Source organism: Megalops cyprinoides, chromosome 4 (assembly GCF_013368585.1).
Source record: "Megalops cyprinoides isolate fMegCyp1 chromosome 4, fMegCyp1.pri, whole genome shotgun sequence".
Classification (NCBI taxonomy): Eukaryota; Metazoa; Chordata; class Actinopteri; order Elopiformes; family Megalopidae; genus Megalops; species Megalops cyprinoides.
The window spans coordinates 18,830,256-18,852,381 of NC_050586.1; the positions used below are offsets into that span (position 1 = coordinate 18,830,256).

At 47.0% G+C, this 22,126-nt stretch overlaps 1 protein-coding gene across 9 annotated transcripts in view; it reads left to right on the top strand.

Moving 5' to 3' along the window:
- Nucleotides 1-22,126, top strand: part of fbrsl1 (fibrosin-like 1) — a 252,908-nt gene that overhangs the window by 51,318 nt on the left and 179,464 nt on the right. For all 9 annotated transcript variants that reach the window (XM_036526244.1, XM_036526246.1, XM_036526237.1 and 6 more), the window contains exon 2: nt 9,272-9,475. In XM_036526244.1, the coding sequence (XP_036382137.1) occupies nt 9,272-9,475 (204 nt within the window). The remainder of the gene's footprint in view (nt 1-9,271; nt 9,476-22,126) is intronic.

Sequence of the window (22,126 nt, forward strand, 5' to 3'; positions counted from 1 at the left end):
ACATTGTTGACGTTTGACCAAGGCGGTTCCGTAATCCATTTTCTGTGGTAGCTGACTCCCGAGCGATGGCTGTATAAACATGTCTCTCCACTATAGGAAGCAAATGAATCACTCTTCATTACCGCCCAGCCGGTTCTCGAAGTCAGAGGCCCCGTCCAGACATGTCCATTTGTTCCTGAGCAAAGCCAGGCTGGAGAGTGAAGCAAAAATGCACTTGATAGTTCACAAAACAGGTGGTCCTGCCACAAATATGCACAAAATAAGTTTATCTTACTTTTTGTAATTTTTTTTTTTTATAGCTCCGCAGGAAGGAGCTAGGGTGGGCTTTAACAGACAAAGCCAGAAGTGAGCTGCCGAAACCATGGGCAGACAGTTGCAGCTGTAGTTACGAGTTCTGAAAAAGGCGTTTCCTATAGGCATTTGCCTGCCTGGAAGCCCATTCTGCTGCCGCTGCTGCTTGGGTTAAAATACTGTCTGCCGCCTACTTGGCCTGCTTAAGCGCACTTGGCTTTCAGCTCATCAGCAGTGCCTATAGCACACCAGGGAACCATAAAGCACATCTGCTACAGCCCATCGCAACAGCAACATGACTGTTTCTGCTCTTGTCATTCACCACTTTGCCTTGCGCTCTGAGTACAGCAGAGCCTCCCAAATTGGTTTTGCATTTACCTTGGAGTAATTGTGCCTGGGCTCCTCGAAAGAACTCGACGGAATGCACATAACTCATTTTGGTAATCAATACCATACTAATATTAAACCTCCACCCCTCCCTGTTTTTCTGATGGTAAATTTAGCTGAGAATGTGAAGCTAACAAAAATTATAAAATAGTTATACATTTTAAAATAAATTTGTGTTCCTTGTGAGCAATGTGACTTCCCTCAGTCAAGCAAGCTGATTGACTCCGGAGCTAATTAGACAAAAACCTACAATTCTATTGCATTCACTAAGTCCTATCCAATCTGATTACAGTGTAACACTTGTCTGAGTGTGACAGCACTCCCAAACTAAAGTCTGCAGTGCCTGCAACCGTTCATTTATGATAGCTGCAATTTATGCATTGGGTGTTTGTGTTGTGTGTCTAACCAGAAAGTCAAACCAAAATGGACAATCACTTATCAGGAAGGAAGTCACATGGCAACAGTGGGGCAAGTGTGGAAAATACTGTGGTGGAATGTGACCCTTTTTTAACAAGTACAAATTGTCCTTTGCTAGCAAATGATTGTTGATTTTAATTCAGTCATCTTCTTATCAATAGTAATCCTGTGATCATCATCATCATTGTTGTGTACACAAACTGTAAAATGCAGATAAATTGATATTTGTTGTGCTTTGGTTTCATTTAATTTAAAGTACTATTGAGGTACTTGAAATTAGGAATTGGTAGTTCTACTTGTTACAGTATTAAGATAGCATCACAGTATCTCTAATACAACCACACACTCATCTCCTCTACCCACATTAGTGTCTTATATGACATGTTACCATTACTTTATAATATAACATGGTATTGAGGTGTCACATTTCATTTTCCCTAATCATAGCATACAGGAAGAACAGAGAGAGTCCTCAATCAGAGTTAATTATTAGGCATGTGTGATACATGTGTCGCAGCAAGATTTGTAACATATTGCTGAGAACCTAGCGCTTTGGCTCTACCAGCCACAACCAGCAACAGCTCGCACCCAAATGGTGGGAAAACCCCAGCTTAACCACTCAGTAGCCTGTGACAGGGTGGCCCAACCAAATCGTGCAGAAGTGTGCATGGCCCTGCTGTGGGGCTGGACCAGCGCCAGCGCTCTGGTGGAGAGGCTCTCGGTGGCCGGGCCGAGGGAATCATCTACCCCCCTGCTCCAGCACTCAGTGCTCTAAAACAGGGGAGCCTCTGAGCAATGAAGTTGCCAGGTGCCAGGATCTTCGTCAACTATAATGAATAGCTCTCCTCCGAGAGGTGCTGCGGACGCGTTTAAGTGGGGATTATGCACCGCTCGCTTGTGTGCAATTACACATAAGGCCAGCGCTAAGCGCTCCAATCTCCCCAGTAAAAGACAGCCCACTTTATTCTCAGTAATGGACGGGCTGTGCGGTAATTGTATTGTTGTCCTGCTTTGGTTGATTAGCTGCACTTGTAATTGCTTCGCGGAATGACCTTTTCGTAAGATACTCAAGTCTAGGTCACCTGCTGCGGCGCACCACCGCCCAGCATCAAATTCGCTGGCCCTCTGCGAATTCACAACCGGGCTGTACCTCTCCCTCATTCCCCAGTGTCACTCCGGCGGTAGCACCCTCCCTGTGTCTTAGAGTCGTTTAATTGACTGCCAGTTGTCAGTCAGGCTGACAGCCACGTGCAGCCTGGGCGAGATCGCTGATGGCTCGTCTTTGTCTCGCTGTGTGTGTGAATGCGCACGCGTGTGTCTGTGTGTGTGTGTGCGTGTGTGTGTGCATGAGGGCAGCGAGAGAGATGCGGTAGACACTTTATCTCTGCCTCCCAGATTCTCTGACTGACAGCGCAAACCCCGTTACAGACATGAGCGAGACAGCCGCTTAGCCGAGGGTCCCCCGCCGGCTCCACTCTCCCGCCACTGATACTCCGAGGCGGGAGCGTCGGCCCATCTCGCCCGGAGCGCACGGCTCACTCCTGCTCCTGTTTGTTTTGGGGGGTTTTTCACCCTCCTGTTTTCCCCCACTCAAACCAAACTTTTCAAGTTTGGACTGAGAGACACGGAGCCTGAAAACATGCAGATCTCATCTCAGGTCAGAAATTTGCTGTTACTAACATGGAGGTGACTGGACAGTCTGTCCTTTACTATGCGTGTTTTTCTCTGTAATCAAAGTTGAGGGGACTGAAAACTGCAATGGCCTTTTTTCCCCTGTAGTTTACAGGGGAAAAACGTGCACATCTGCACCGGTGATGTCCGTCACATCAGTGTCCCCACCTCCAGTTTCTTCCGCATCCTGCTTCAGCAGTTTCCCCCTTGGTGTCAAAGACCGACACGCTCTCTCCAGCCCCCCTGAGTGGCCGAGGCCGATGTTTCACTGCAGAGTGAAATTAGCCTGTTGGCCCTACGTTCGTATCCGTCTGCAATTAAGCAGCACAGTGAGAAGGGGCAGGGGGAGGACATTTCAGGATGGGCGGGGGGGGTCATCTCAGCCCCTACAACGTTACCTGCCTTGCAAAACCTGTGTATATGTATGTGTGTGTGTGGGGGGGGTTAACGCAATTCCTCAGCGAGTCTCAGAGCTCGCTGCATCCCCGGAGAAGGCGCGCACCTGCATGAATAAATAACTGAACAGCGGAGAGGTGAAAAGGTGCAGCGTCTCCGGAGATCACAGCTTCACAGATGAGAGGCTCCACCGCCACCGCGGGACCCGGGGAGCGCGCGCCTCTTAAGCACTTCATCTCCCAGGGACAACAACGCCGCCGACGCATCAGATAAACAACCACTTTGGGGAAGAGCAAAACAATGAACAAATCTGCTTTAAAAGGGATCGCTGGCTGTCTGGTTGTGAGGCCTCAGGTACAAAAACTTGTCCCTGAACCATTAGACGAATGTAACAACGGGAAACAGGCCACATGGGCCACCTCAGTTTGTCATTTTTCCAGTGTCTGTATCAGTAAAGCAAAGCTTAGTTGAAATCTGCCTTTTGCTTCTCCAGGGCCCCCCGAATTACTTTATGACTCTACATAAACTGATCCACTAACATCAAAGCATACCCAGCTGAATGAAAGACGAGCTCAGCCATTTCTTTTTTTCTCAAATAATAGGCAGTATTTTGATTGCTACAGGTGAAGGAACTGCAGCTAACAATCCTGCTCAGAATACGGAGAGCTCAAGTAGCGACTCAGAATGCATTCACAAGGGGACAATGGTGTCCATTACTCAGCAGCCAGACACCTGTAGGCACAAGTGATTAGCAGATTAGAGTTAGGCTGTGTCACATCCCACCAATGAGCTGACATTCCCGAAGGGGGAGCCATGGGCCCCCTTTTGCTGGGGGAAGGCTTCTGGTGAGGCAGCGGGGTGACAGGCACGTGAGGGACAGGCCCAAATATCGACCTTGCCCCCAAAAACCCACCCACCCCTGTGTCACCGCTCCCCTCAGGTGTGAATAAAGCTCGTATTTCACACTCATTCACTTCACAGCTGGAGAGAGATGCAGGCTGCCAAAGGACACAGCACTATCAAAGCATCGGGTTGCTTTCTCTCTCTTTTTTTTGTTTCCGTAGTCTGGGGGCAGAGGTTTGCATGTCACTTCACTTAACACCTTCCTTCCTGGAAGCTTGTGGAGCGGATCGACCAAAGACCACCTGCTGTCACTTCGGGTTGAGTTCTGGGTCAGATTCAGTTGCAGTGTTGAACTCTAATCACATATCATGAGCAAAGTTGGAGTCTTCAAGTCAAACTCTCTGAGCTCTCAAACCTTCAGACCCATAGTGCTTTGCAGCCTGGACAGCATGGAAGGAATTATAGATTTTAATTTAGGTTTTAGTATCATTTTATTTAATGCATTTAGCAAGTTTTTAGCATCCAGTCACACTGCCAAGCCAGAGCATAGTGCTGGGAGGCAGGCGTTGACGAGGTGGCAAGAGGGCGGAGCTCACACTTCCTGTGTGTGAAAAAAGCGACTTGAGAGCTTGCATCTGTCACTGACACCCTTGTGTCCTTGTGTGTGTGCCTGTGTGCACGTGTGTGTGTGTGTGTGTGTGTGTGTGTGTGTGTGGGATGCCTCCGGTGAGAATGCTGGAAGCTTCCTGTGGCAGTGGGCGGCAAATTTGTTAGCCTCCCTGCTAAAGTGAGCGGTTTGCAAGCTGATCCACAGGAGCTGTTTATAGGGTGAAATTTGTATGTATAGCCACCATGCAGCACCCTAGGATGAGTGGGGCTGTGAGCTCCCTGCTTCAGGAGCTGACGTTTTCGCACCCCCAGCCAGGGACTCTCACTCGGTATTTGCTGAACAGGGGGACAAGCCAGCATGAATTAGCCCGGCGTATGTTCGGTATAGGGGCAGACCTCCCAGGCACAGCCTCTTCCAAGACCTTGATGCCGGCTCTTGGCAGGGGCCGGACGAGAGAAAGGACAGCAGGGTGTCCCCCCCACCCCCCGCAAACATACACACACACACACACTCCAGCTGAACATCTCACAGGGTGAGTGGAGGTGTCAGCGCCCCCATCCCTCTCCTACACAGGCACACGTACTCCCTCCCCGGTCGTTTGTCTTTTACTCCTCTCCCTCCGCTGATAACCACTCCTCACCCACTGTTCACTCCCTTTGTTCCCGTTGCCAGCTCTCCCTTTCCCTCTCTCTCTCCCCCTCCCTCCAGATCAGTGACAGGGGGAGGGGTTACACGCAGGCATGGTGCTCTCTGGTTTCCTGGGCACTTGTCAAAGCCATTAAAAAGATTTCTAGTGCGGCTCATTGTTGTGCTGCGCCGCCCCATTGTCACCGCGTTCTCTGGGCCTCTCCCCGGGGCCCGGCCGGGCCAGATGGTGTCAGGCTGGGACCCCGTCCAACACTCACACAGTCTAAAAAAAGAAGGGGTGGAAAAAGACAGAAATAATGGATGCAACCGTTAATTCGCTGGGGTTTAAAGATTAGTTTGTGAGGCCCCGGTAGCTGAGGTGAAAATCCGGCACTGCTGGAAATATTATTTTGATGGGCCTAACTGGTGTTTTTCTAAGGAGAAAGGCACTTCTGACTCCTCCTGAGCTCTCTTGGAGGCCGGTTTTTAATGAGGGGAGCGCTTTTTTTTTTGGGTCATGTGGTGTTTTTAAATGATTCTGAGCAACCCCCCCCCCCCCCCCCACACCCTGTTAGACCACTTACTAAAAATAAAAATCTGGAAAAGAAGGGATCTCTGTAGTGCGCGAGGTCTCACTGAGTTACGCTCTGTAAGTAACTCTCACCCTGGAACTGTTTCAATAAGCAGCCAAGTGAAAATCGCGGTTGCAGAATCTGTCACCACGGCTCTTTTTGGGGTGAAAGCTGCTCTCGGCTTTCTCGCCCTGACTCAGCCTGGCCAGTTTGTAGGAAATTAAAATATTTGCTGAGACTCACTCAGTGTAGTGTTTGAGAGAGTGGACGGTGGACTGAAATAGTGGGACTGCCAGAAAACGCCGCAGTCGCCGCGCCACGACGAGGGCCGCATTAAATCAATATGGTCTAAATCACCTTGGCCCGAGTGATTTACCCAGCCACTAATGCGCACTAAAGCAGTTCACCATTCACACATAAATCCCCCGCCCCGCGCATTCAGGAGGACTAAATTTTTTTTTTTTTTTTGGAACGGCTTTACAAATCTTCCGCTTTGGGTCGGCAGTTGCCACCGGTGATAATTTACGCCATTAAGAGGGATGGCTGACGGCTGCCTGTCAGACATGAGCCGCATGAAGTGAAATATTCAACGGCGGGCCTGAGCATCATTCGGTGTGGACAATGTCTCGCATCTCTGCGAGTCCAGACCAGGGCCATGAAAAAAGAGCACTCTGTCTCCTTCTTAACAACACCTATAGACACCCCCGTACTTCCACCGCCATCACAGTTCTTGTGAGGGTGTTCTTAGACATAGAATGACAATAGCAGGACTCAATCTTGGCAGGAGGGACTGAGGGACTGAGAGACTGTACAGAATCTATCAATCAGATCGTCATAGCTCAGTACAGGGAGTACTGGTCCAGTATTAATGTGGGTCACTTTTATCAACGGTTGATGTTTTTATAGGTTGTTTATAGGTGCTGTGAAAGGTAGGAATGAACAGTCTGCCTTAATGGACTCTGGGTGCTGATGTATTTCAGTGCATTCAGCAGGAGGGGTTAGAGGGAATGTTGGTCATCCTTTCAACAGAAAACCCAGTAAAATCTCCTTGTAAGTCTTGCCCTTTAAAAGCCATGCAAACCAAGAAAAAAAAACGTTAATGTATGTGCACACCAGTTGCACCACATAAAAACAGCAATAGATAGCCATATCTTATTGTTTAAAGATGACCTTCTAACCTTTCACTAGCTTCTTGGTAACGTAGAAGCAATGATCCCCGCCAGGACCTTTCAGTCTCCTGAATAATTCCTGCAGACGGAGAAACAAGAGAGCCTTTAGACGCGTGACGACGTGGATCAGATACTGTGGTAACAAGGGTGACCCCTCTCATCACGCCTGTGTCAGGGGCTCAAGACTTCAGAAGGGCCCCGTATGAAGGCCTGCTCATAACCCCCCCAACCCCCAACCCTCCATTATGATTTTGAGGCGTTTTATAATCGGAACCTTTTGAAAAGATAGCAAGGATGAAACGCGGTTTGAAGGGGTGATGGGGACGGGGGTTTTGTACCGGAACCGAGGTCAGTGTTCCTTCCGGATCACTAGGAGGATGACGCGGTTCACATGCAGGTGCCTGAGATCCAGCTGCTGCTGCCGCCGAGGCCGTGGCTCTTCTCTGCCAGCCGTCTCTCCTGCCGTTATGTGGAATGCTAACCAGTCTCACCCCTGCTGTAGCCATGGCGACGCACATAGGTTCGACCGGAGGAGACGTCTCTCCTGTTTCAGCCGGCACCTGCAGAGCAGAGCAGGCGTCAAGTTCGCTCCCCTCCTTCTCTTTCCCCGCGCTGCTCAAGCTAATATCCGTCAACATGCCCCCCCCGCGGCCTTGATAGCTGTACCCTGGTAAAACACAGTGGCTTTGCCCAGAGGCTCTGCTCAAGTGATCCCTAATAATTTGCCCCACATGTCCTGTGTTCTCAGCCGTCGCAAACCAAAGCTTGCCAGATGGTACCACGATTCTTCTTTTTTTTTTTCTTTCTCTTAGTCGGAAGGCTTAGTCTTCTGTTCCTATACAAGGCCGGACTTATTTAAGAGACAATCGCCGTGAAAGATGTGACAAATGGCTGACATAATGACTGATTAGGGTTTGTTTTGCCTTTTTTTCTGAGTGCATTGCTTGCACCAACAGTACAGGTCTGTTTCTGGAGTGGACAGATTGCTTGAAAAGCGGAGAGACCTTAGCCAGTAGGAAGATGTCTCTCACGGTCCTGTCAGTCTAATTATAATTGATCCCACTGCTAATGGGGAGCGTGTTGATCAGACATGCTTATGAGTGACTCAGGGGAGGCGGGACGTGGTATGTAAATTGAATTACTTGACACAGGCAGTCTTTCATCAGTGTTATGAATATTGATAGCGCCGTGTTCACGGTGTTCGAGTGTGAGGCTCAAAGAGAGAGATACCTGGAGGTACTTTTCCTCATCCTTTGTTGTCAGTTTGTCTCATTTCGTTCCGGCAAGGTACTTCAAAGATACTCCTGGCTTAATTAATTGAATGACAAATAGCAGTTCCTTCTGCTCTCACGAGGAATGAAGAAGTTTGTTGTAGAAAGCGAGGTGTGCCACTCGGGGTCGCCGTCAGATGTCAATACACGGTTTATCGAGAGTTCTCGCCAAAGTCAGGGCAACCAGCAAGCTGTGAACGCTGTGAATGCCATTCGGATGATGAAGTGTTTAACCACAGGAAAAGGATGTGTCTGATTTTCTTAACGTTGCAGGTGCACAAACAGCGTTCACTCCCTTTGTTTACGCGCCCTCTGTTTCCTGCACAAAGCTGCAATGAAAGCTTCACTCAAGCACCTTAGTGGCTCAGCACTGATCTGTTAACTCTAATGTAAACAGCCATCTGGTTCCCCGTGAGCCAATTATTTGATTTTTTTTTCCTCCACAGATTGATCCCTCTGCAAGAGGGTGACTGAAGCTGACTGGGACAATTTAGCTGCATAACCAGAAAACAGATGTTGAAATTTGAGCTAATAATCCCCATGCCGAAGCCTGTATGCGGCTCCCGCGCGGCAGCGCTTTGCCCAGTCGGACAAAGCTCCTTGGCAATTTTAGGTTTTGTTCGCTGTTGCGACGTTGTTCGCCAGAGTCGAAATGAAATTGTTTACTAGGGCCCCTGTCTTGTGCACGGAGGGGAGCCTATGAATCAGGTTTTGACAGCTCAAACACGATGTAACAACTGCTTCGACAGCAACTGCTGCAAGCACCGCGTTCTGAAAAACCCTTCGGTAAGCGTAAGAGAACTTGTCGACATTCCACTCAAGTTGTAGCCCGGGGGCCCTTGGTTCTGTATTGGGTGTTGACAGAATTAAAGATGGCTTGAGAGTGACTTCAATGTAATTACCTACTCTGCATAACTCACAGATGAGATTCTGGCTTGTCTGCTTGTCTGCTTGATAACTAATCTTGACGATTTTTTCATTTTATGGTTTTTTTTTTCCCCCTCTTTGGGTGCAAAGAAGAAGAACGTGGCCCTGAAGCCGCAGGAGAGGAAGGAGAAGTGGGAGAAGCAGGTGGTGAAGAGGCGGAGGGAGGTGGAGAACGGCATGACCGCGGACCCCCCGGAGAACGGCTTCAACAACAGCAGCGCCAATGTGGAGCGAGAGCAGGACCCGGGGAAGGAGCGAGTGAAGAAGAAAACATACTCAAAGAAGAGCAAGCAGGTCTGTGTCTGGGCTTTATCACCATTGCCACGGCGTGGTTTTGTTGAATTTTCTTTTCCCAGTGAGCGGAAGCCAGTATTAAACGTGTCAGCACACTGAATGTGTACTCAAGGGCAGAGTGGTCTGACTGGCAGAGTATCATTGGATAGAGTCTCAGGCTAGACTGACCATAAGCTGTTAATATCAGCTTCTGTGGCCATATTGAACCTAGAGTCTGACCAAAGTCAATATACTTAAACAGCAAGGCAATCTTTGATATTTGTAGAACGAGATTATATTGCAGCGTTCATTTCCCCAGCAGATGTCTCTGTAATGATGCTCAGAGTTTAAACAGAGCAGACTTGTCTATCATAATAGCATACAGATATGACAGTAGTTCCTTACATTCGCGGAAATTCTGAGGAGGAGGTATTCTTTCATCAATGCTGCACGGAGTGTGGCCAGATCCCATTAAGAGTTACTACAAAACAGGCCAAAAGAAAAAGGGTGACTCTGAAAGGTCAGTTGTTTTTTTCCAAATCTTTCCAATTTTTTTCCAAACAGCACACACAGCACCAGCGAAATGGGCCTGATGTTTTGATAGCAGACAGAAATGTTTGTCAATGTCTTTTTGTTGTTGCTAATTGTTAACACAAAAGAAACAAGACTGGATTTAACCCACAGCAAACTTCTCCTTGACGAAAGTATTTCCTCATGTTTTATCTCTGTCCACCTTACAGCCAGAGTTATGTTATAGTGCTGTGGAAATCAGGAAAATGGGAGGTCACACACTTTGTGAGAAGCTTCCTTTTCTCAGCAAGATGGCCTCTGTTGAAACTTGTTGTGGAAAGATATTTCTGTCTTCCACTGAAATGTTCAAAACAACGTTAAAAATGCTCAGGAGGCTGCATACCTGGCAGAGAATTGAATCTGCAGGTGGTTCAGAAACAAAATCGATACAGACAGGAATCAGAGTACATTTTGTGAACTTGTCTCTTGAGAAAGATGTAGGTTGTCATCAGGGATTTGATGCTAGCGTTGCCTAGTAGATAGGGCTAAGGGACCCAGCTGTACTCCGTCAGCAACAGAAGGTGAGCATTTACAGTTGCTACTCTGGCCGTTCTGATTCAGCACAAAATTGTACTATCCAATGGGGCATACAGGGAATGGCTAACTGACATTTTAGAACCTCAGCAGCTTTTATCAAAGATCCACAGTGGATCTCCTTGAAATTCGAACAATGTTTATGGTTTAGTCCTATTTCAGAGTTGGAAATTAACCCCTGCAAGCCCGCTAATGCAGGGAGATACCCTTTTTCTGTAAAAATTAAAATGAACTATTTTCATTATCTGTTATCTCTAAGTCAATCAAAGAACCCTTGTAAAATGCAAGAGACCCACATGCATGTCTCTTTCAGTCCAGTGCCTTTTTTTTGTAAGTCAATGCCATGCCATGGCCCCTCTGTCATTTTCCGGTTGTGAAATCCCATGTTGGTTGGTGTCTGCTATCTATTTAAAAATGTGGAGACACTAACTACACTGAATGAACAGACTGCAATCAAATGAATGCTATCTTCCGAATGGTACATGCCATCAGAAAAAAAGGGAAGACCCCTCTCCTTTTTTGAGTGGCCGTGAGAGTAAGTTTGATTCCCACTTAATTGCTTCTTCATGTACTTAGATAATGTCTGTCTGGCTATCTAATTAGCTAGCTAGCAGTAACAACATTATATTATTTGTGTTAGCCATGAGCTTTAGCTGTAATGTTATGTAATGTCACCTTGTCTAGCTATTTTTTGTAATAATATATGATGTAGTGACCATACTGATATTTACAGTTAAAATGTAGCTTGAGTCACAATAAATTATTTTGTCCAACTGGGTGGTAGCCCAAGAAGTTGCTTTTGGACCATGCTATTCATAATGGCTACCTGACTTGGTCATACATTCAGTTGTTGTTTTTAATGTCAGTAAAGTCAAATATTCATAATTGCATATGTTCTTAACATATGTTCGTGACATTTTGCATGTAACTACGGGAATTCATGTTGTAACTACGACAATAAGACTCAAGTAAATTCAGTGGGGTTAACGCTGGACCAGCTGAATCCTATGCAATTAAACTGAGTGTGCAATTACAGCTGGTAGACTGTAATTCTGTATGTGTGTAGAGACCCGTGGATGATTGAGGTTGGTGGCTCTACGTCAGGCAGGGGTTCCCGGTGTGCTGTCAGCGATAGCATGTGGGAGTATATGACATTAAACCGTGGTGCTAACCTGGGAGCTGGAACGCAGGCCGCTTTGCACTCATTGGGAGTGGGACTTAACACCAGGAGGCGGCAGCTGTAGGAAGCGGATAGAGAAGGCAGTGTCAGAATATCTGTCTCCCTCAGTCCCCTCACAGCCTGGCTCAAATTCACTTCCGAGTCATCTTATCAGCTCCTCTCAAAACCGGCTCCCGACGCTGTCCGGGAATTCAATGCATATAAAACACCGCCATCCAGATGGAACTGGGTCTGATGAGAGCTTTTGTATTTTATCTCCAGCTGAAACGTCCTTGGCAGCAATGTAAACAGTGGATATTATAGCCTCTGTGGGAGTTTATCATTTTCTTCGTTTTCTGTTTTCTTTTTTTACCAGCAAGTTATTTCCTCCATGATAAAATAATACTACTCCTGCACTGTTGTAATTGCATGGGGAAAGCTTGACAAAGCACTTATCTGGACATAAAATATGGTTTTTGTATACATGTACAGATATTTCCCCAGCCTTGCGATATCCTCACAGCATTGAAAGGCCTGACATAAAAACATCCTTGAGGCGGGCATTATGGTAATCACATTTCATATTATGGTAACCTGAATGCGAACATGCCATCTGAAGGTCAGCTCGTGGAGCAGACGTTTCCCCAGAGGCAAGCCAGAGCAACCTATTGTATCCAACCCATCCTGCAGTGCCTTTAAATACATTCATGTTCACAGGAGATCCAACAGATGCTGGTCGTCTTTGCAGCTCAACTCTGTTTACCAAATTGGTAACCCTCTGGAATATGGATCTCCAGTAACAGGAGTGAACACTATTACTTATTAAAAATCAAAATCAATACTGGGAAAAGCAATACTGTAAAATTCCTTAACAGTAGGGGTGTGGGTTAAGTTTGTCTTCTATACGACGATTATAATATCTGCATGTATGGCAACCTTAGTGCAGAGTACTTAGTACCTTGCAATGGTTTTCTTTGCTGGCCATAGATGTCATACCCCATTACCTACAAGAGTAAACTTCTATTCTACCTCATCACCAATGGTCATCTCCCCTTCGTTAAGCTGCGGCCTTGTAACAACTCGGAGCAGTGACGTGGTGGTATGGATAAATTTTTCCCATGGTGCCATGCTGTAGAGCAGAGGGGCAGGAAGCGTGTGGAGTGGAATAACCCTCAGAGCAAGCTTGCCGACCGGATCCAATTACCACTCCGAGGAGACACTGACAGGGGGCCCAGCGTGCCGCATGGTTTGGACGCAGCCCCTGGAGTTCCTCTTCGGCTCTCCAGTTGGCGGGTGCTGTCAAAAACATTACTCTGAGCACGCAGGCTGTGACACGGCCTTTTTTATTCCTCTCCAGACACTGCTCGTCATGTTTAGCATCAGTCCTTAATCACATAAGTGCCTTTTCTCTTTAAGTTTGATGGAAATCAGCTCTTGAGCTAGTAAAGCAATACCATTTTTGGCACTGCTGTCACCTTGCAAGCCTTTTTAGCTGAAGCATATTAATCATGTTCAAACATTTGCTATAAGTATTGGTCATTGTTAACCTTTGTAGAGAATGCGTCAGATGGCGCCGTTCTCATGCAGTGCAGCTCCACCGTTTCTGTTCAGATAAATTTGTATATCTTTTTGTGCTTGTTTTTTCAATCACCACAGGTATGTTTGCAGTGTACAAACGTGAATGTAACAGCTGGATTCATAAAATTATAATTGATATGTCTAAATTGGTTTTACCTAGTACATCCTGAATAGTATGTCCTGAATAGACACCCACACAGCTAGCTTCCTGCCTTTGCCATAGCAGTCTCTGTCAAAGACAGGATTACATCTGTGTTTGAGCCAAGACTCTGATTCAGCCTTATCTAATGAGACATCCCTGCTTTTGAATTCGTTTAGTTCGTGTTTTTCATGAGGAAGACTATTCTGGCTATTACTACGTGCCCTCCACTTCGATGGTGTCCGTAGTGGCGCTGTGCTGTTACTTGATCTGCCCCAGCGGCCCCTCAAAGGCTCCTTGGCTGCAGTGCCGAATGCGGCGTGGCCATGCAGGAAATGGGAAAAGGATTACGTCGATGCTGCATATCTCGATATGTTTTAAGCACTAAGCTGGGAGGGAGATCAGATTAGGGACCCTGCTGACTGTGCAGCGGAGCGAAGTTTTGCACACTGGGAGCCGCTGTAAGTCCTGATAGGAACAACGGGCCGAGGCCCACGCGCTGCAGCGGAGATCCCGCGGCCGATAGGACAGCGGGGCCTGGGTTATCTGCGGTGTGTCACCACCCCCCCCACCACCAGTGCAGTGCCGGATCACCGCCGTGTGACTAATGCCTTACACCCTAACGTCAAGTCCTCCCCCACAAATGAGCTCACCCTTCTTCCTTACGCCAAATACAGTCCACAGTGCACTGCCCATATAGCTCTGCATTATTCTAGTTGTGTGTGGTGCAGACTTGAACTCATTGTTCACTTCTATGCCTCAAGAGATTGCAGGAGAAAGCCTTGTGAGTAGACCCCAAAACATATGAAGTTGGAGCTAGCTCCTTCTAAGAAATAAACCCAGTATGTGATGGGTATATGACTCCTACTGTAAGTGTTAAAGCCATAGCCCTGAATTAACCTAAATTGATCTGTGCTGTAACAGAGCTACACAGTACAAATCCCATGATGCACATCTCACAGTACTGCGAAGTGACAAATCCACAGTGATACCATGGAGGGGGTAAGAGGGAACACTGGATCCAGGGGCGGGGACTGTGGGAAAAACTCAAGTAGACAGCCAGTGTGCCAAGCAGTGTTGATGGCCTTTGGGTGATGAATGATACTAAAGCACTATGCACCAGTCCAGAGAGCCTGTTTAAGCCGAACCAAATGTGTTTGGACTCATCATTGTCACTGCGCCGAATAACGCTGGACAGTGACGTGCAGTGGGGCGATTGACCAGCTTGTCATGTTAGTAGCAGCCCATCTGGTGTTTCCAGTCTATGATCACAAGCCTGTGGTGGGGAGGTGGGGGGGGTGACAGGATCTGGCCAAACCTAAACAGCCAGGAGGCGCATGAGTGCAAGCTTTCACCTGCCCCTCATGAAGGCATCTAAAAAAACCTCCTGTGACTGTACCACAGAGGGAGACCTTGAGATTAAGATTCCACTCGGGTAACTGTGCCCTCCTCCTCCCCAGCTCTCATTCAGACCTCTGAACGTTACAAGCAGCTGCCCCAGGGTTAGATCTCCATGAAGATACATGCATTAACATGGAAAGTGTGTAGCCAGGGACTTGGCGAGATTGGGCTGGGTTGAGCGAAGTGGGACTCTTAATATTCAGCGATTCAGGCTCTCGGCAGTGTGGTCTCGGTGTATAAAAACCATATTCTGAGAACCGGGAATAAGAGCCGCTCTTGTATCCTTAATAACTAAACAATTGTTGGGCTGTGTTATCCACAGGAACATATCGTTGAATGAAATAACACAGTTTATTTGGTTTAATTTCAATGCGTATCCCAGGTTTTTATAAGATATTAATGAGCATCAAATATAATCCCCGTAGATAAATTGTTATGAGGAGGCAGCAGCCTGGTACATATTGAAATGTTCACGGAGGCTTTAAAAGCCAAGGTAATCTAAACCCTGTCCTGTAACTGATGACTGCTGTGTATTCTACCCAGCCTTGAGACACAATAGCTGCCTCTGCAATAGAACAGCTTGATTCTTACTGTTTACCTTTACTTTGCCCCCCTTCCAATGTAATCCTGATGCGGCAAATTGCTGTCAGGTGAAAATTGTGTACCGCAGAAAAAAAAGCTCCTGACCCCTGGTGCCTCAGTAGTACCCTTGACTTAACGCAGGGAGAAGCTAGAAGCTTGAGTGCTTTACGGACTCACTGTCTCACTCTGATCCACATCTGAGTCTAACACTGGTAGGTAGCTTTGTTAAGTACCAGGTTTTCTGCCTTGAAATTTGCGTGCTTTTGTACCTCACAGGGCTGCTGTTATTGTCATTGTTATGGATGTGTGAGAAGCATGAGTATCCACTACTTGGTTCCCAGTCAATGAGTCACATGATTTCCCACCTCTGCTCCCTTGATTTGGCACTCCCTGTCCCTGGCCTTGTCCAGGAGCTCTGAAGGCACCCTGCTAACACCGCCGTTACATCACGGCATACAGCCGCTTTCCAGGGCCCCTGCTGCTGCCACCTCTGCCCCTTTTATTTCTGCCGCTCAGCACAAACGAGATCAAATCGCTGGAATGCCAAGCCCAGGCCACCTCTGGCCCCTCTCGGCTTAGTCAGGTGAACGCTGCCCGCCACAGTAATTTGTGATTAATTCCAAAGCATGTAAAGTATTCGCCAGGGCCGCGACGGTCGCGGATTCCGCCTGTGATATTCTGACATTATTGAGTTGCAGCTGGTCTTTTTTTAACCTCGCACTCGGGGACAATTAAGAAAGGGAACATTGAATTAGCGAGGTTACAAGACATGCTCTTATGTAATGTCTAATTCATTAATGGGGTCATAGAGAGACCGACTGAGAGGGGGTGGAACTGCAGCAAGAGAGAGGCTCGGGGACACATTCTAATTGAGATTTCACCCTCAGTAACTCTCTATCGACAGGGCAGCCACTTAACACCGGATCACTGCGAGCGGTGATGTCATAAGGGGGAGGGGCCAGTTAGGGGAGGGGCTGTGGGAGGGGGGAGTGGGTGTGGGAGGAGTGCTGTACTGCCTCTTCGTTGATCATTCCCAAATGTGGAGGCAGGACCTCCTCACTCAATATGTGGGTCGGAAATCACAAAATGACTGCAATACCGCTCTCACCACGCCAGTGAATCCTGCAGAGCTTTGCTGGATTTTGGCTTCGAGGGAGCAGAGAGCCTCACTTTACTGAACAGCAGCAGAGCTACTGTAGCACTAGTCTCTGTAGGCTGGGGATTATCCTCTTCCCGCAGAATGGGCTGCTCACTGTGTGGGCCAGTATCAGATCAGACAGATGCAGAGCCCTTCTGTTGATCCCCTGTCATAGTCAGAAAACATGCAAACGCTCTGCACTTATTCACAGTTCACTGGCACTCCAAATTGAAAGATAAACATCAGTAATTAATTAGTATAGGTTAACTGCATAAATTGCTCTCAAAAGTATTCTGACACTGCTTGAGCACTTGAGCTGTAATCAAACTGATTGGACCACTGTTAACTCTGGCTTAGCCACCTCTGTGTATGCATGCTGTAATGCTCCTGCAGTGATAACATGTAGTTCGTGGTCAATAGTTGCTCCTCATTGCTTGTAACCCACATTGATTCCTCCATCATTTTATAGGCCTTGCAGACTGCTAGGTCAGGGAAAAACTCCTGCCATGTCTGAGCCCTTGCCTGTTATTGAAGATGAAGATCAGCCTGTCTGCATACCAACGTTAAACAAAAGGCATGCAGTGAAGGAAATCAAAGAATCACAGGTCAAGCAGGGTACGGGCTAATAAATCCATGTAATGTCAGCCAAGTAACATAGCTTTACTGCTAAGGCTTGAATAATTTATGCTCCGAACAGTTTTACGAGCCTGCCTGTGGAAAACATGTTTGCGAGGAGGTTTGTGCTGCACCTGAATGGTGCTTTTTCTGTCATGTCAGTGCAGGTTGGTCTCAGGTAATGTCAGAGATAAGAGTCAAAGATAGATCAAGTGCGGGCAGGGGTGCTTACAGCATGACTGTAAATCTGCTGTGAATGAAGATTATCTCAACCCTGGGTTTTCAGAGAAATCTCGTGTCAGGAGCTACAGAGCTAATGTCTATATTAGAAAAAACAGTAAGTGGGTAGAGAAGTGGCATGTGTTAAGTGACCACATGTTTTGAGTTGTCTCTATTGAGATGGTTTTTGCCTGTGACTTGCTTAAAAAGGCCCCATTTTCAAACTGAAGTGCTCAGACCTCTTTTGTAACTCCCATGTTGGCCTTTCCAATTCAGTGACATACAAGCTCTGACACCAGCAGGCCTACAGGAAAAAAAAAATGACAAAAAGTATCCACAGCACCACAGCTCCACCACTCTATGGTGCACACATGCATTTTTTGTCTTCCCACTGAAACACATTTAGTGGAGCTGGCCCTGAGGGCTCTTTAATTATAGATCACTACCTGCATACACAAGTGGAACAACAGAGGGTTCTCAAGCGCTTTGCACCACTTGTTTGCCAGTGGGTCTTGTGGTCCAGTCCCCATGATATCCAATATAAAAATGCTTTGTGCAAACAAACCTCCCCCTGTCTGATTATGTTCTTTTCACTACTCAGTCCAGTGCCTGAAATCTGGGGTCACCTGTGACCTCAGACAGCCTTGTATTTTACATGTCTGTAGGGGGAAATTTTCTGGATTACAGTGCTTCTACCAGTAATTAAACTGATTTGTAAATAAAATGGCCTGTCTGAACCCAGGCCCAGTGGTCCTGCCACACAGTTGTGGTCCTAACTGGGACACCGCTCTTCACAAACACTGTTGTGTTTTCTGGCTGCCACTTAATGTCCCGGTCCTGACGCTACGTGACAGTGTATTTTTTGGCTCCAGTGACGGCAGTGCACATTTTGTGAGGGATCCTGTTTGAAAGCCGTCAGTCAAACTTTGGAGAGGTGTGGCTCTCTCTGCACAGGCAGGGGAGGCCTGCTATGTGAGAGTGAAAGTAAAGCCTTCAGCAAGCATGAGAGCTCTTTTGTACTGCCCCTGTCTGTTTTGACGGGCCCACTTAGCATTAAGTCAACAGCCAGGCTTGTTCACACCCTAGCTAAGAGGCCCACACAAACGCATTTATACATGTAGTTGGAGAGCAAATGTAAGCTGAAACCAGTTGAAATTTGCACGTACACACACACACACACACACACACACACAAATGCTAGCCACACACATTTGCACATATAAAGTCAGGCACACACACAGACAGAATACAACGAGAATCCCAGTAAGATGGTGAAGGAGACAGCTAATCAAATGGCAGTGGCTTTCATTTAGTCTAGGTCAATATAAAAAACTGCAGTGTAATAATATTGCTGTAGTACACTTATGTTTTGACTCCGTATATGTTGTTATGTAGGGTTATTGTTCATTATGGGCTTTTATTGCTAACCTCAGATTGGTATATTCATAGTTACCATGTTGTGCTACCTTAAAAGTGCACCTTAATGACACACCTTGGAAACACAGTATTCTTTGCTTGTTCATTTAATTGTGCTCTGCATAATGTTTGTGTGCACTTGTGTGTGCACGTATGTTTTGTGTATACTTGTGTGTGAGCATGTGTGTTTTGTGTATATGTGTGCGGGTCTATGTGTCCGTACCTGTGTTTGTGTTTTGCATATGTATTTATGTGTCCATGCATATACCTGTGTGCTGTGTGTGTGTGTGTGTGTGTGTGTGCGTGTCTGTATTTTTTGTATATGTGTTTGTATGTTTTTCCATGCATATATATATGTTCTTTTTATGTATATGTTTGCTTGTGTATCAGTGCATATGTGCCTGTGTGCTTGCATGCGTATCCTTTTTTGCCCATAATTCAAATGAAAACATTAGGGTCAATAAACTAATAGGATGTATTGCAGCTCCAGCCCTATGCTTATCACCCACGTCAGGAGGCTGGCAGAGCTGGACATGAACTGAGATGTATTAAATCGGATTAGTGGTGTCACTGAAACAGATGTGATCTTATCAGTGGCAGAGCTCTCCCTTTATCGCTGCGCGAGCAGTCGATCCGTGAGGCAACACTCCCCTCTGCTGCTCGGGAGAGGTAGTGCAGGTGAGCAGTGAGGGTGGGGTGGGGGGATGGTAGAACAAAGCCAGCGTGTGGAGCGGCGGTTAACTCCTTGCTCGCCGCTCTCACAAACGCGGCGTCCACTGGGGGTCACTGTTCTTGTGAGTGAGGCAGGGAAGGAATAGTGCCTGCTCCTCATTTGCTGAAATGAAGCCTCCTGATATGTGACATTAATGCTGCAGCAAACCGAGCGCAGGTGGCAGGCTGCGGTTTGTCCGCATCCCATAATGCACTGTAATGAAATCTTAATGTGATGTTTCCAGAAAGAAAACATTGCGTCAGGTCCGAGATAATGAAACGCGTCTCGCTTACATAGCGCTTATCGCGTTGCTGTTGTTTCGGATATCACTGCGGCTATTTTTATTACCTTGTTAGTCATACCTTGTGCTCTGCCTTTGTTGTGGGGCTTTGCTTTTAGCTGAATAATTCATCTGAGGAGGTTTGATGGGAGTGCTGCTTTCTTGTGTACTTCATAAAACAAACAGACCTGTTTGAATGAATAAACAGATGATATTATTAAGGGGGCCTTTGGTGTGTGTGAAACCAAAATGAAAAATGACATTTTACAGAGAGGAAGCATGTCTCTATGCCGCAAAGCCCGCAAACAGTCTTCATATTTTGAACTCCTACAGCCTTACATTTAATAATAAACAACACCTTTGTGAGCGCAAGAGCTCAGCAGTGTACTGGTGAACTATAAATCCTGTCATTCTGTCCCAGGGCTGATGGAAGTTAAATGAGGACACCAGAAGGGGATGTTCTTTTCATGGTGTGAGATCACTCACAGCGCTAGAGTTCCTGTCCCTCCCCCGGTGTGTGCAGACCGAGAACGTATCCAGCAGAAGTATGCTGGATGTTACTCTCACCGAAACAAAAGGTCATTAGAATGGTGGTTTGCAGACAATGGGCTGGGCTGAGCTGGCAGCTTGTGGGGTAAACGGGGATGCTGACAACCTGGCCTCCACCCCTGTGGAGTGCCGCCAATAATGAGCATGTCCCTCTTGATAACCAACACAGGATGGACCCCCCCCCCCCCCTTTAGATCCGTGGAGGCTGGGCTGGGGACCAGGAGACCGCCACTCCTAATCAGCTAAACCTGCCACCTAGTCCAACACAAGCAGGCCACCAAACCACCAGGCGGACGCTGAACAGATTAGCCCAGGAACAGGAGCCTTTGTGGCTGTGAGTGTTTGTGTGTGTGTGTGTGTGTGTGTGTGTGTGTGTGCACTCACACCCCGTGTGGGGCCTCTAGCTCTGAGGAAAATGACTCTGCAGATTCTTAATGTCAAAAATCACTCCCCTGGTCATTGTCCCGTGCTGAGGTTTGGTATACGGTGGCGTGTAATCAGCAAGCACCGTGGATTCTGCAAAGGATATGTTTCTGTGATTTCCACAATGGCATAGATAAATGTACTATTCTGTTGTTGGTTTGCGCATGAATGAGGCCTAATTTTGCCAAGTAGTTCAAAGGATTCTTTGTCTTGCTTGGTGTATTTCCCTTCTCTGCTACATTAAATTTGTCTGTCACCACAAAGTTGTGTTGTCAGCTGCTGGCACGCAGAGTGGCGAACTCCTCGCCATGAATCCAAACTCGGGGGCCGCAAGTACACTGTGTGAGATTGTTAATCTGCCGAGGGAGACCTGCAGGCCTAATTAATGATCCACCCACTGGCTGGAAAATAAGACATCCTTTGAGTCGCGTTAACTCCGCCATTGGGAGTAGCGGTCTTGGCGAAACTCGCTTAAACAGCACAGTCATCTCAGAAGAGTTTGCCCTTCGGACCTGAAAACAGCAGGGCGAAAACCTAACTCCTGTCTGCTGTGGAAGTGCTAAATATGCTTCATTCCAAGGCGCATGAAATATTCAGCAGCAATTTCCCCTTTTAAAATAATACCTTGAAATGTTAATGCACTCCTACTGCTTGTTAAAGTGGAAAGCATCCCCTGGTGATGGTGTTTGTACAGTGTCGGCGCAAGCCACAGTTTAACCGCTGTCAGAGTGAAAGTAATCGCTGGCAAATCAGTGTGTAGTACCATAGGACCATCCCACAGAGCAGACGAGGTTATCTGGAGACTGTCTGCACTTTTAAGTGCCCTGCTTCTGGGGAAAAGAGGCACATTGCAGTAATCTGAATTACTACAACCATCCTCCATGTATGTTTGAGCCAAGATGGCTGACCATACAAGGTTGCTCCAAACTGACACAGATGAAAAACCCCTGCCCATTCACATATTTAAAGCCTTGCCTTAGCTAGGACTGTAGTCTGTAGGCAAGTGGTAAGGTCCATGCAGTACCCAGAGCATTGCTGTTGTGCAGCTCCTTCAAAGCCCTCTCGTATTTAGGATGTGCACTCGAACCCCACTCGGTTGCATCTCGGTCACACCAGAGCCGGTTTCATTTGTTGTGATTTTTGAATGGTATCCTTCTCCTTCTCTGGACAGGAATAATTATAGTATGGAATACCCCAAATCAGAGGGAGTAAAAGGTACCAAGTGCACAAACAGATTTCATGAAGGTCAGCATATGTTATACACCAATAAGATCAGGTCGGATTACAAGGGATACAAGCATCTGAGCAGATCTCACAGGAAGATTAGTTTTGTTGTGGTTGTACTGGTATTGCATTG